Source organism: Haemorhous mexicanus, chromosome 1 (assembly GCF_027477595.1).
Source record: "Haemorhous mexicanus isolate bHaeMex1 chromosome 1, bHaeMex1.pri, whole genome shotgun sequence".
In the NCBI taxonomy this organism is placed as follows: Eukaryota; Metazoa; Chordata; class Aves; order Passeriformes; family Fringillidae; genus Haemorhous; species Haemorhous mexicanus.
This window is the reverse complement of record NC_082341.1, coordinates 99,999,089-100,011,107: the sequence shown is the minus strand read 5'-3', so window position 1 is coordinate 100,011,107 and position 12,019 is coordinate 99,999,089. Positions and strand designations below refer to the sequence as shown.

General features: G+C 47.4%; 2 protein-coding genes across 2 annotated transcripts in view; one reads left to right on the top strand and one right to left on the bottom strand.

Annotated features, from left to right (window-relative positions):
* Positions 1 to 364: 364 nt before the first annotated feature.
* PTGR3 (prostaglandin reductase 3) lies at positions 365 to 9,154 on the bottom strand. The gene is made up of 2 exons (XM_059857259.1): positions 8,078 to 9,154; positions 365 to 2,165 (listed from the first exon to the last, which is right to left on the bottom strand). The coding sequence occupies exons 1-2, from the start codon at positions 8,377 to 8,379 to the stop codon at positions 1,241 to 1,243; spliced, it is 1,227 nt and encodes a 408-aa protein (XP_059713242.1). The 5' UTR covers positions 8,380 to 9,154; the 3' UTR covers positions 365 to 1,240.
* Positions 9,155 to 11,742: 2,588 nt separating this feature from the next.
* Positions 11,743 to 12,019, top strand: part of TSHZ1 (teashirt zinc finger homeobox 1) — a 55,142-nt gene continuing 54,865 nt past the window's right edge. The window contains exon 1 of the mRNA XM_059857246.1: positions 11,743 to 11,934. Coding sequence (XP_059713229.1) covers positions 11,895 to 11,934 — 40 coding nt within the window. The 5' untranslated portion in view covers positions 11,743 to 11,894. The remainder of the gene's footprint in view (positions 11,935 to 12,019) is intronic.

Sequence of the window (12,019 nt, the reverse complement as noted above, 5' to 3'; positions counted from 1 at the left end):
TTGTTCTGGAAAATATTATGCTTCTAGCTGGAATTCCCACTGTATGTACCATTAATAATATTCACTAGGTGAGGAAGAATTTTTGAAACTTTACAAAACCCTTTAACTGCATCCGCTGGAAAATCTGTGGCTGAGCATCAGTACGTGTACCAGGCATTGTGACTATAGATTTAAAATGGTCCTGCTGCTTGCTTGTAAGAGGGCTTCTGAAGAAGGAGTATTTGGTAAAAGTAGAAGTAGCAGCCTGATCATGGGAAGTTTCTTCAAGAATGATCAGTCAAATAACTCTGAAAAACAGAATATCTGAAAAAGAGCTAGTCAGCAAGAAACATATAATTATGAATAAATGACACAAATATTTAAATAGCTTTTAAAACTTTATTTAATCTTCAAAAAATATACAGGGCATGAACACACATGAACATGGCTCAAAATCCCATTCCAATAATCTTTAAACACTGACTAAAGGGGAGACTGGACAATAAACAGTAACAGTGGAAAATGAAAAGGCAACAAAATGAGACTATATTGCAACTTGTAGTTAAAGATTTAAAAGAAAATTGCACAGTTGTTTATAGTTATGAAAGACAGGATTAAAAAAAAAAAAGTCAAGTTGCTTAATATTACTGACATGTCAGAATTGGAGGATAAATTTCCCTGTGTAACCAGTCAAGGAATATTACTATGATCCATGATGCAACTGAATTATGATTATCATGTTTGTGACAGAAAATCAAGAGCAGTTTTTTCCCAGAAACTTCAAAAGATTAATAGAGCAACCCAAAGATACAACTCTTTACTTATTCTTGTTCTAAAAATTTTATTTTTAAATCAGGGACTCAAAATTGCTGAAAGATTTTTTTTTTCTGAGCTGAACTACAGATGAAGTCTTATCAAATCAGGCTGACAGACTAAATCTGCCTCTGCATCAAGACTTATTCTGTCAAGAACAATGTTCTTGTCTCATGCTAACCTAAGTGACAATATCAAACACAGGCCCATTATGTCCCTGCTACAGCCACTGATTTAAACACTTTTAAGAAAATAAAAACAAACAAATGGAAAAAAACCCCAACAAACGGAAAAAAACCCCAACAAACCCATCCCTTTTTATTAACACTTTAATGCTGTTTTTTAATATAATATCCATTACTAAGCTTAAAAAAAGAAATTGTTTCTAGTAAATCTGAGGCATAAAGTGCCCATTTTCTCTCTTCTGATTTATATCATTGTTCTGTTTTTACAGCTTACTGTTGACAGAGTGAGGTAATTCAACTACAATTTTTCCAATGTTTTTTCCCATGTACATGTAATCTACAGCACGGAATACAGATTCCAAGCCAGTGAACTTGCCCTCAGGAGACATGTCTCCAAAGTCCACCTCACAAACCAGGTCTCCTCTTTCATACATCTTGAGCAAATGCTGCAGAGCCATTTTGTAGTCAGAAAGGTAATGGTTCAAGAAGAAACCCCGGACGCTAGCAGACTTCTTCAATAGTTTTGCTGGCAATAACTCTGCTTTAATGGGCTGGAGGCCAGTGGGGTTTTGGTAGCCAGCGATAAACCCAATAACTATCAGGCGCCCTTTGATAGCCAAGGCATTGAGAGCCAAGTCAAACATCTTTCCTCCAACAGATTCATACACCACATCCACACCTTCGGGGTAGTCCTTCCTAAGCACAGATTCGACATTTTCAGTTTTATAGTTGATGGTACGGTCACAGCCAATGGATTTCAGAAAGCCACCCTTTTCATCACTGGAGCAGGTTCCAATTACATGGCATTTTGCCTTCTTTGCAAGCTGCACAGCAAACTGGCCTGTTCCTCCAGCTGCTGCTGTCACCAGAACCTTCTTGCCTTCAGACAGGTCTCCCAGCTCTTTCAAACTGAGGTATGCAGTTGCGCCACTTACCATTAAAGTGAGAAACTCGGGTTTCACTGAGGGTAGAGGGACTGCTTGTCTGGCCGGCACAACTGTGTATTCGGCAAAGGAACCTGCCTTCACGTAGGCCACAGCCTGACCCACCGTGTAATCTGCACTAGCACTGAGTCCTAACGCTACCACTTCACCGACACCTTCAAAGCCTATATCAAAGGGGGGTTTAACTGAGGCGTCATATCGACCAGCTGAGTAGTTTATATCAGATGCATTGATGCCGACAAATCTAGAAGAAAACAAAAATGTTTTAACGAGACTTACTCCTTACCAAGTTTTCATTGTATGAGAAACCTTATATTCAAATTTGTGGGATAAGTACAAGATTTGTTCCAATTCTCTGTATATTTGAATAACGAGTAGACTCCAAAGATTACTTTCATCAGACTTCCACAGTTTCCATTCTGTTATTCTAGAATTACAGACAAATTTTCTAAACAAAAAGAAACAACAAGAAGCTGTAAAAAGTAAAACCCAAACCCAAAACAAAACAAAACAAAATCCCTTATATTTTCCTTAGGTCCACTTAACCAAGCTAAAGAAGCTGAAAATAAATCTGTGAAAGATTAAAGCGTGAAAATTAACTGACCACGTCATCCGAGATTTGAAAACACAGAAGAATGAAACATGCAGAGCAGTAAATATGTGGATTCTGGCAACAAATTTATATTTTTGAATATAATAATACTGTTAATGACTAATGATCATATTAACTATCGATGTCATTTGCAAGGTCATGTTACTGTAGGCAAGTACTTTTTAATTGATGGAGTCACTGCAGCAAATTTGCCTTTTGATGTAGCTAATGTCAATGTTAAAATATTTTTCTTTATATAAATTACTTGCAACACATCAAAACAACCTTGTACAGAAGGAGTAAAATTGTAAAACTGAATATCAAGTCCTACTGACCTCTAACAGGTGAAAATGGATGGCTTTTTTTTTTTTTTTTAGAGAAAGATAAAGATATTCTCACAACTCGATTAAGCGCTAGGAGATAATGCCTAAGACAAAGTTATGATCAAGCTCAAATACAAAGATCTTTTTTTAAAGTAACTATCTACACAGGCAAGAGAAGAGAGACTGGGGAAGGTTCTGCTAAGTGGAAAATGTAAAAAAGAAACACATGAAACAGCAAATGCCAGGACTGTTACTGTGTGTGGATGTGACAACCTAAAAGGTGTACTTGACACCATGCAAAAGCTGCAGAAGTAGGCAAACAGTGCACTTTTCATTGTTGCAGTTAGCAACAAGCTCAGCTCGTATATGTGTGTAGTTTTAAATTGCTTGCACACAGAGCGGGGAGAACTAAAACCGCTTTGCTCCTTTTGATATTCTTCATTCTTTACAGCATGGGGAGCTTCAAACTTTCACCAACGTTATGTATAAAAAGACACGTAAGCGTAAACATATCCATGCATAAAATAGGTAAAAGTGGCTGTAGCTCTCGGTAATACTGCCTTTAACTGGCCGCTCTGCCGCAACAAAAAATGCCTACGTCTTGTCCGCAGACACAAAAAATTCTTCTATTATCCCGCTCTGCCGTGACTCCCGTACAGGAGTGCTAAAAGATGTATAAAAATTGGTAACGGAGTTGCAGCTTCCGAGGCAGACCGCGTCCCTCGGGCGCCAGGCGAGACGCGCCGGCGCTGCACCAGCCTCCTCCCGCTCTTACACCCCAACTTCTGGGGAGGAGAGCGGAGGGTGAGAGCCCGGTGGGGAGCTGTGCTCGCCCTCTCACCGGCCTCACGGCTTCGCCTAGCCGGGGCTCTCGGTAGCTGCAAGGCCAGCCCGGGGCTCCCGCTGTGCCCCCGGCCCCAAGCCGCAAGGGAGGTCCCGGCTCCCCGCTGGACTCAGCCTCCCTCCTCCCGCTCCCGGCGCGCGTCTGACATGGCAGGACGCGGAGCAGCCGCGCCCGCGGCTGGGGCAGCGCACCCCGACACGGGCAGGCAGCGCAGCGACAGGAGAACAAGTCCCCCCGTTTTTAAGACCTTCCCCTTCTCGGCGCTGCCCGGTGCCGACCGGAGCACAAAGGCAGGTAGAACAGCCTAACACTGAGGACAAAAACTTTGCGTGCGGGGAATGGGCAAGTCGTGCGGTGGGCAAGGCGCCTGCCGAACAGGGCTCCAGCACACGCACCGCTGCTTTTGTTCTGCAGCCGGAGAGGATGCGAACCCTTCCCGCCCGGGCCGCAGCGCAACTTGTGCGTGCGGCTGCGGGGGCAGCAGCGCAACTTGGGGCTGCCCGGCCGCTCCCCGCCGCGCCGGGCAGGAGATGAGGGCTCTCCGCGGGGCTGGTCACCACTAGCCCAGCACATTCACCCGTGCATACACACACAGACACGCACAGACACGCGTGTTCGCACACCCGCTCCCTCCCCGTCTCTGCGGGGCGGCTGTGCCACGGGAAATGATCCTCCCCGGGCTTCTGGGTTCATCACTATTAATCAGCGCAGCCTGCTGTCTAGCCCTCCCCCCCCATTTTTTTTAAAACCTCCTTTTTATTGTGTGCAAACTCAAAACTCCTGGTCGCGTTGTACGGGCTTCTTTCCTCCCACACGCACCTTATTTTTTTTTTTTTTTTAACAAGATTGTTTAGTCTTAGATTCCTTGCACATTAAAATGATCATACGCACCGTCTGGATTAAAACATAGTGTCTAATTTGCCTTGTCATTCCAGCTGACAGAAGTGAGGTGGTAGGATGTGCGTGCAGTTTCACTGATTATTTTGCTTTTAAAAGTAGGAAAAAGTATGAATTACAAGTTGAAGATCAGTTTACTAACTTCTGAGACTGAGGAAAATAGAGAGCACAGAAGAAACAATTACTTGGGGTGCTAGTGGGTTTTAAGACACCTTCCAGATCTTTTATGTTGCCGTCATTCACTTTCTTACTTTAAATCTGTCCTTTAATTTAGAAGTTACCAGTTGAGTTTTGCCCCTTTCATTTCAAGATGCAAACCTGAGGCAGGGTGTGAAAAAAGCCTGAGATTGGCTTTTCTCGAAATAATTATGCACATTGAGTCACCCGCTTTATTTATACTCAACAGTGTTGAAACCCCTCGTACTGTTTATTATAGAAAACAGGAGGACGCTGCCGGGGGGGAAGAAATGCTGTTTTGTGTACCACAACAAAGAGTGAGACACCGAAAACCAGCATCACAGCCTTAAACACAGACAAAACAAAGTCATCCAAACCAGTACTACGCAAGAAAAACATTATTTAGACCAAACACCCAGCAGGAATAGCCCTCCACATTTCCCACTGGGATCTATCCCTTTAGTCCCCTGGTTCAAAAAAAGAAACTTTCTCAACCCCTCTTGGTCCCTTTTCTATAAACTTTGTTCCCATCTTCCAGCCCAAAAGTAAATTCTTACAGTTATTTTGGCAATGAAATGTGTCACTTCATCAATAAAATCTCGAAAATCCTCCAACAGCTTTAAGAAGGACCAAACCTCCACAGCCCTCGGCCCTTCTCCTGCAATGAAATGGAAAACCCTTGCTTCCACACCCGCCCCTCTTTTCCCTCCGGAAAACAGGACAAACAGACATACAAAACTTAAATGGCTTCACCAGGGATTTATCACCTTTTCCCCTTCCCTTTCTCTCCTACACAGAATCAAAGAAAAAAAAATAGCTTAAATTAATTTCTAATTCTGAAGGATTTTTGAGTAAAAGAAGAGGTGGTTTTTTTTTTCAGTGTAAAAAAGTAGAAACAAGAGTTGCTGGCACAGCTCTCTAAAGCAGAAGAAAGTTTCCCCTAACTGCATCTTATTTTAAAATATCTATCCACACACAGATTTTAATTTCCTATTCCCATAAATCCCAAACCAGATTTTATTGTGGTGAATGACGATTGTTTTGCATGAAAAGCTCAAAGCAATTAATACTATTCAAGGGCGTGACTGGGATTAAAATGAACAAATCTGAAAATGCCCTCTTGGAACCCAAGTCTTTCATTGTTTTGTTTTTAATTGTATGCTTCTACCTATTAGAAAATGTATAGTTGTATTTGAGCTTGGTTGTTAGTTTTTTTTTTAAAACTAAATAGTCAGGGACTCATCCCTTCAGGATGGGTTAGTCCTTCCTCAGAGTGACAGAGAGAGGGGAAAACATTCAGAACTTGCTTTGTGCTGCAGCTTGAACACAGTGAATGTTTTACAGTAACGTAATTCTGTGTCTTCTGTGATATTCTTCAGAAAGGAAAAGTAAAGAAAGAAGAAATGTCACAAGCAATACAAAATGTATGAACCTTACATCTAGACTTCATCACTCACCTCTTCCTCCCCTTCATCCCCACACAGGCACGTGTACCAGTAGAGGAACATGTGTGTAACAGGCTGATGTGTTAAAGACCAGCAATTGCCTGCCTGAATCTGTGGACCAGCTCCTGTCTTTAGTGTGGTACCTTTTACCTTGTGAGCCCTTGCACCAATGAAGTGTGCACGTCCCACGAGCACCCAGGGAGCACATTCAGCAAAAAGAGGGAGAAGAGGGAGAAGGGAAGAGATACATTGGAAGCTGTTAAAAAAAAAATAAGGAATAAATTTTAAAAATTTACAGGAGGGCAGGTGGGGGAGCGGGATGAGAAAGACTCCAAGTGCATGTGTGGGAGGGAGGGGAGTTGAGAAACAAGGATGTCGCTCTGCCTTGCATCACCCGAGTAGTTGCTACTTGTATCTCAAAGTCTTTCGACCTCTTCCACAGAAAGGAATTTAACTCCAGCCTGATGGCTGTTGCACGCCATTACTGTTTCAGTTGTTAGTGGACACAGCAACACAGTGTCTTAGACTTCTGAGGTTTGGAGGGAATTTGGGTCTCAGAAATCCCAGTGGGAGATGTCAGCATCGAATTAAAGTGCCACAGCAGCTTTCTCATCAGCTCCTGGAAGAACCCCTGTTCTTTATAATTTCTTTGCCCTGTATTTGTGTTTTACATATGGATACATACATGTCACACATATGCACACAGTCACACACTGCCTTAGCCGACTTCGCAGCATTGTTCTCAAGCCAACTTAGTGCTGCTTAGTATCTTTAAGCTCCCACGGCGAACATGGCAAACTATGTGTTACTACGATTTCCTTGCTTGACAAGAACCTGAGAGCGCTGCTCTCTCCCGTGCCAGCCACGCAGTCTGCTCCAAAGTTCTCGGAGCTTCGGCTTTCCCTCGTGAGCAGAGAAACCCCTGAACTTCAAAAGACTTAGTTTTAGCGCAAGGAAGGACGGCGTCTAGGAAGGAGCCACCGAGAACAAACAGGTTTTATGGAGACAGCTGTGGGGGAGGCACGTTTTGTCCTCGGAGTCTTCATTTCACGGGGAGCTGGTCACCGCGCCGGACGTGGGATTTATGCTGTATTATGCTAGGCAAAATGTCACCTCCTCACACTTCGCCCGACCCGGCTCCTCTCTAAAAGCCACCAACAACTGCGGGCCCGCGTCCTGCGAGGGAGGCAGAGGGCTGCCCTGCCCCCTCCGCGCCGCCCGCGCTTGGCGCGCAGGGCTGGGGGTGGTGCCGGGGCTGCCCGGGCGGCGGGCCCGGCCGCGGCCTCCCCGGTGAGTCACGGCTGCGCGGGGGCGAGGCCGGAGAGCGGCGTGAGGGGCAGCGGGGCCGCGCCGAGGAGACAGCGGCCGGGCCAGGCCCGGCCGCACACCGCGATGCCGGGGCGCTGTGCGGGTGCGCCGGGGACACACTCATGCCCCGGGCACGACGTGCGTGCAACGGGCCCGGGCAGGCCCCAGGGAGGGGCCCTGCGAGCGCTTCCTCCGTCTCACTCCCTACTTGGCACACCCCGAACATAACACTCGCTTCTTCCCCCCCCCGCCCCCCCTATGGCACAGAGGCCCTGGGGTGTTTTCTTTTCCTTCGGGCAGGCGCACGCCGGGAGCAGCGCGCAAAGACAGACAACACACACAGCCCCGCCACAGGAGGAGGAAGTGTCACCCCCACACACGTGGATAGGGTGACAGAGCTGTAGCACCAGCCGTTCAAAACAACAACAATAAAATGAAATTAACAGTCGCCAGATGGCGGCTGGTACAACTCTGGAGCCGGTCTCCGAAGTGAGGAGAGAGCAGGCCACAAGGCGCCAGGAGTCGGCGGGGGCCGGGGGCCGGGGCGCGGGGGGGCGGGCGGGGGCTCACCTGTTCCTGACCAGGAGGTCTCCGTCTCCCGGGAGTGGCACGGGCGAGTCCTGCTGCAGGGTGACCGCTTCCCTGAAGTTTTGGCTCAGCTTCGTCACCACCAGCTTCTTCATGGAGCTGGGGATGGACGAGCCCTGGAAATCCAGAAACTGACGGGAGTAGGACATGTCCAGGATGGGCCGCGACCAGCTGCTACCGAAGGACCAGGCAGGAGCTGCCGCGGCGCAGGTCGGCTGCTGCCGCCACCACCACCGCGCTGCCCGGGAGCTCAGCGAAGCGCCGCTTTTCGCGCTAAAACTCATGCCCTGACTCGGCTCTCCTCTCCCGCCCCGCTCGGCAGAGCTCCGACTCGGGATTCTCCAGGCAGCTCGCAGGACGCGCCGGCAGGAGAAACTCCCCGCTCGCAGCTATGTGTGTACGTAAACAGAGCCCCCGAGCAGCAGGTTCTCCCTCCCCTCCCAGGCGGCCCCTCCGCCGCACGGAGACGCCGCCGGAGGAGCAGCGGCAAGATGGTCCCCCTGCAGCAGCCGCTCGTCTTCTGCCACCGCGGGCACTACCGAGGGGCGAGGCCGGCCTCTGCCTGCCGGCTCTGCCTTACCAGCCACGCAGGTGTGCGGCAGGCCACAGTATCTCCTAAAGGAGATGGTGGTGGTGGTGGCTTTTAGTTTGCACCCTGCCTCTGACTAAGGGGTTTAAAAACAGGGGAGGGGGAGGGGGGGTAGACAGACGGACAGAGAGAAACGCCTCGGATTAGCCCCCCCGCCCCGTTCTTTAGTTTACAAAAAGAGGGTATCTCCCAACCAAAAAAAAAAAAAAAAAAAAAAAAAGGAGGAATAAATAATAATAATAATAATAATAATAAAAAAAAAAAAAAGTAGGAAGAAAGCACGGTAAATTATCGGCCCTGAAAGGTTAGAGAAGTGGGGAGAAGTTGCAGAGCTAATCTCCTAATGTTGTTATTAGCCGCCGCCGAGGAGCCGCTGCCCGCGGGCGGACGCTCCGCCCCTTCCGTGCGAAACGTTTCACTTCCTCGCAAGGTGCTACGAATCAACCCCGAGACGGCGGCGGCGGCTCCGCGCCTGCCGCGGGAGGGGATTTAAACGGGCGAAGCTCTTCCCGCCGTCGCCGTCTTGCCGGGAGGGAAGGGTAACAGGCTGCTGTCAGTTTGCTTGGGTCGCAGGGGTTTCCCCCGATCCCTGATACTGCCAGAAAATCTCACCCTCCCTTTCCCTCCTTGCTTCTTTCTTTCTTCTACAAAAAAAAAAAAAAAAAAAAAAAAAAAAAAAAAAAAAAAAAAGAGAGAGAGAGAGAGAGAGAAGAAGAAAAAATAATTAGTCATCTCTCGCTGTAGGTTACGTTTGGGTGAGGGAACCTGCGCAGGGAGTCAACTGGGTTAAGGGACCGAAGTCAATGTTGTGATAGAGCCGCCAGTCCCAACTTGGTACAACTGCGTGAAGAAAGGCAATATAATAGAGATGTTGCATTGATGTCGCATGTAGTTCCCAGAATTAACTGCATCCTACCAGTATAAACAGCTCAATGCTTAATTGTGCGGTAATAAGAAGAAAGAAAATCCCCTTCTGCCCGAAAAAGAACAAAACTGCAGTTCCAAGTGCTTTCCTTTAAGAATCAGCTGGGTAGTTTTTATTTGCTTTCTTGACTTAAAAAAAAAAAAAAAAAAAAAAAAAGAAAAGGGAAGAACCCTTCTGTTCTCGCAGCTAACATTATATAAATCCCCAGACACATACTGTGCAAAATGTATTAGCAGTATGTTTCATATGCTGCAGTTCTCGCTCTGCAATCTGTTGGTATTTTAAAGTAAGGATGAACTGTAATCTCCCATAAATCATTTTTAATTCAATGCTGGGTAGACGTGTGCCACGGCGAAGTATCATCTCCTGCCTGCCTCTTTTTTTTCCCCTTTCTCTTTTTAAGTTTGCTGGAAGAAGACCTTTGCTGAAGTTAAATCAGCACATGCGTCTTGCACAGCACTTCAGCAAGTGGATTATAATAACAACCCCCTCAACGCGTGTCTCACATGAGGAATCTTTTATGCCGTGCTGTATTAAGACTTTTTTTTTTGTCATATTGTTTAGCTCTGGGAAAGGGAAAAAAATGAAAACAAAGCAATTAAAAAGATTGACAGGTATGGGTTTGTGTGAGACCTATTTGTAATTGTCAGGGTGACGTGGGCAAGAGGAGGAGGAGTAACAAACTGAAGCAGGAAAAGCAGCTCGATGTGTCTGTCTATCAGTTGAGACTGTCTGAGAGCCCTGGGATCCGAATGTGTGTTATATTTCAGTGAAAAGAGAAGAGAGGGAGAGTGGATCTCTTTCTCTCCCAGGAGTTTAGGGGGGGGGACAGTTCACGTTAATCTGTCCCACTCAGTGAATGTCTTTTCTTCCTCCCCCCCTCCCTCTCTGCACACACTCTCCGGGGTTTTTCTTGGTTTTGGCAAATTTTTTGTGTGTGTGTGTTGTTTTTTGGTTTTTGGGTTTTTTTTTTTCTTCTGTTGCAGATCGAGATCAGCAAAAAAAATCCATGATAAAAAATGTGTTTGCATTATATTTAGTAGCAGAAGAAGCTTCGATTTGTGGAAGAGAAAAAAAAAGGGAGAGCAAGAGAGAAAAGTAGTCCTCTCCGGTGGTGACACTGTTTGATCTGTGACTGTTTGGAAGGTGGAGGAGTGACTGACATTTCCCATCCGGTGTATATGTATGTATGGGGGCTTTACTCCTTTTTATGATTTGCTTCCTTGCTCTTAGACTAAGTACTGGGAGGAGAAGGAGAGACTGGATCGACCTCGTTTTTTGCACAATGAACAAACTATTACCAACGCAATAAAAAACCAAACAAACAAAAAACCCCCCAACAACAACAGCAACAGCAACACACAAATCCACGAGCTTGAAACAAACCAGCGAGCGAGCGAGAAAGTTGCGCTTTGAGACTCTTTGATCTCGGAGAAAGCCTGAGAGGGGGGGAGTGACTGAATTTACCGTCTCATCGCCGCCGCTTGCTCGGCTCTCCACCGCGAAGAAGGAGAAGAAGACGAAGAAGTGATTAAGGAAAGGAGGGGGAGAAGGGGAGAGAGAAAAAGGAGGAGGAAAAAAAAAAAAAGGAACGAAAGAAAGATAATGGATTTGGGCTACAGATTGAACTGATCAAATCTTATTTATTTTGCACATCTCCACTGGCATCTTCCCTGCTGCTGCTGCTGCCGAGAGGACTGAAGAGCTTTGTCTTATAAGGAACTTAAAAGAGAGAGAAAGAGAGAGAGAGTGTGTGAGAGAGAGAGGGAGGAAAAATTAACCTTGTAAATGAAAACATTTCCTAAGCAAGTTTTTGGAGTGGCGGCGGAAATTGGCATCCCTGTCACCAGTCTGTGGCTTGCCTCATCCCACACCCCACCTTCCCCCCCGCCCCGCGCACCCCGCTCGCCGCGCCGGGAGCTGACCCGGGGGGGGAACCCGGACCGGGCGAGAGGAGAACCCGACCAAACTTTTTCTCCTTCCTCCCCCCCCCCTCCTTCCTCCTCCTCTCCCTCTCTCCCATTCCTCCCCACCCTCCCTCTCGCTCTTCCTAGGCAGAATTAGAAGTTGAATCCGCTTTCTTTTCTCCTTCCTCCCCCTCCCTCCTTCCCTCCCTCCTTCCTTCCCCCCCCCACCCCCCCATATTTTATTTTTTTTTTATTTGTGTGTGTGCGTGCGCGGCTGTGTGTTTGTTTCTGCATGAAAAGAGGGGGATCGGAAGAGGAGTCCTGCGTGGAAACTCTGCGGCGGCGGCGGCGGGCGGCGAGGCGGCGGCGGCGGCAGCAATGCCGCGGAGAAAGCAGCAGGCACCCCGGCGCTCCGCAGGTAACACCCTCCGCCTCCCGCGCTGGGGTGCCGCGGGCACGGCAGGGGAGGGGTTAACCCGCCGGGAAGCATCGCCGCGGGGGGA

Excerpts from the sequence above, each read along its gene's own strand:
- PTGR3 (XM_059857259.1), bottom strand. The coding sequence starts at position 8,379 with ATGAGTTTTAGCGCGAAAAGCGGCGCTTCGCTGAGCTCCCGGGCAGCG. Across the intron at positions 2,166-8,077 it reads GACCTCCTGGTCAGGAACAG|ATTTGTCGGCATCAATGCAT; the intron begins GTGAGCCCCCGC and ends GTTTTCTTCTAG.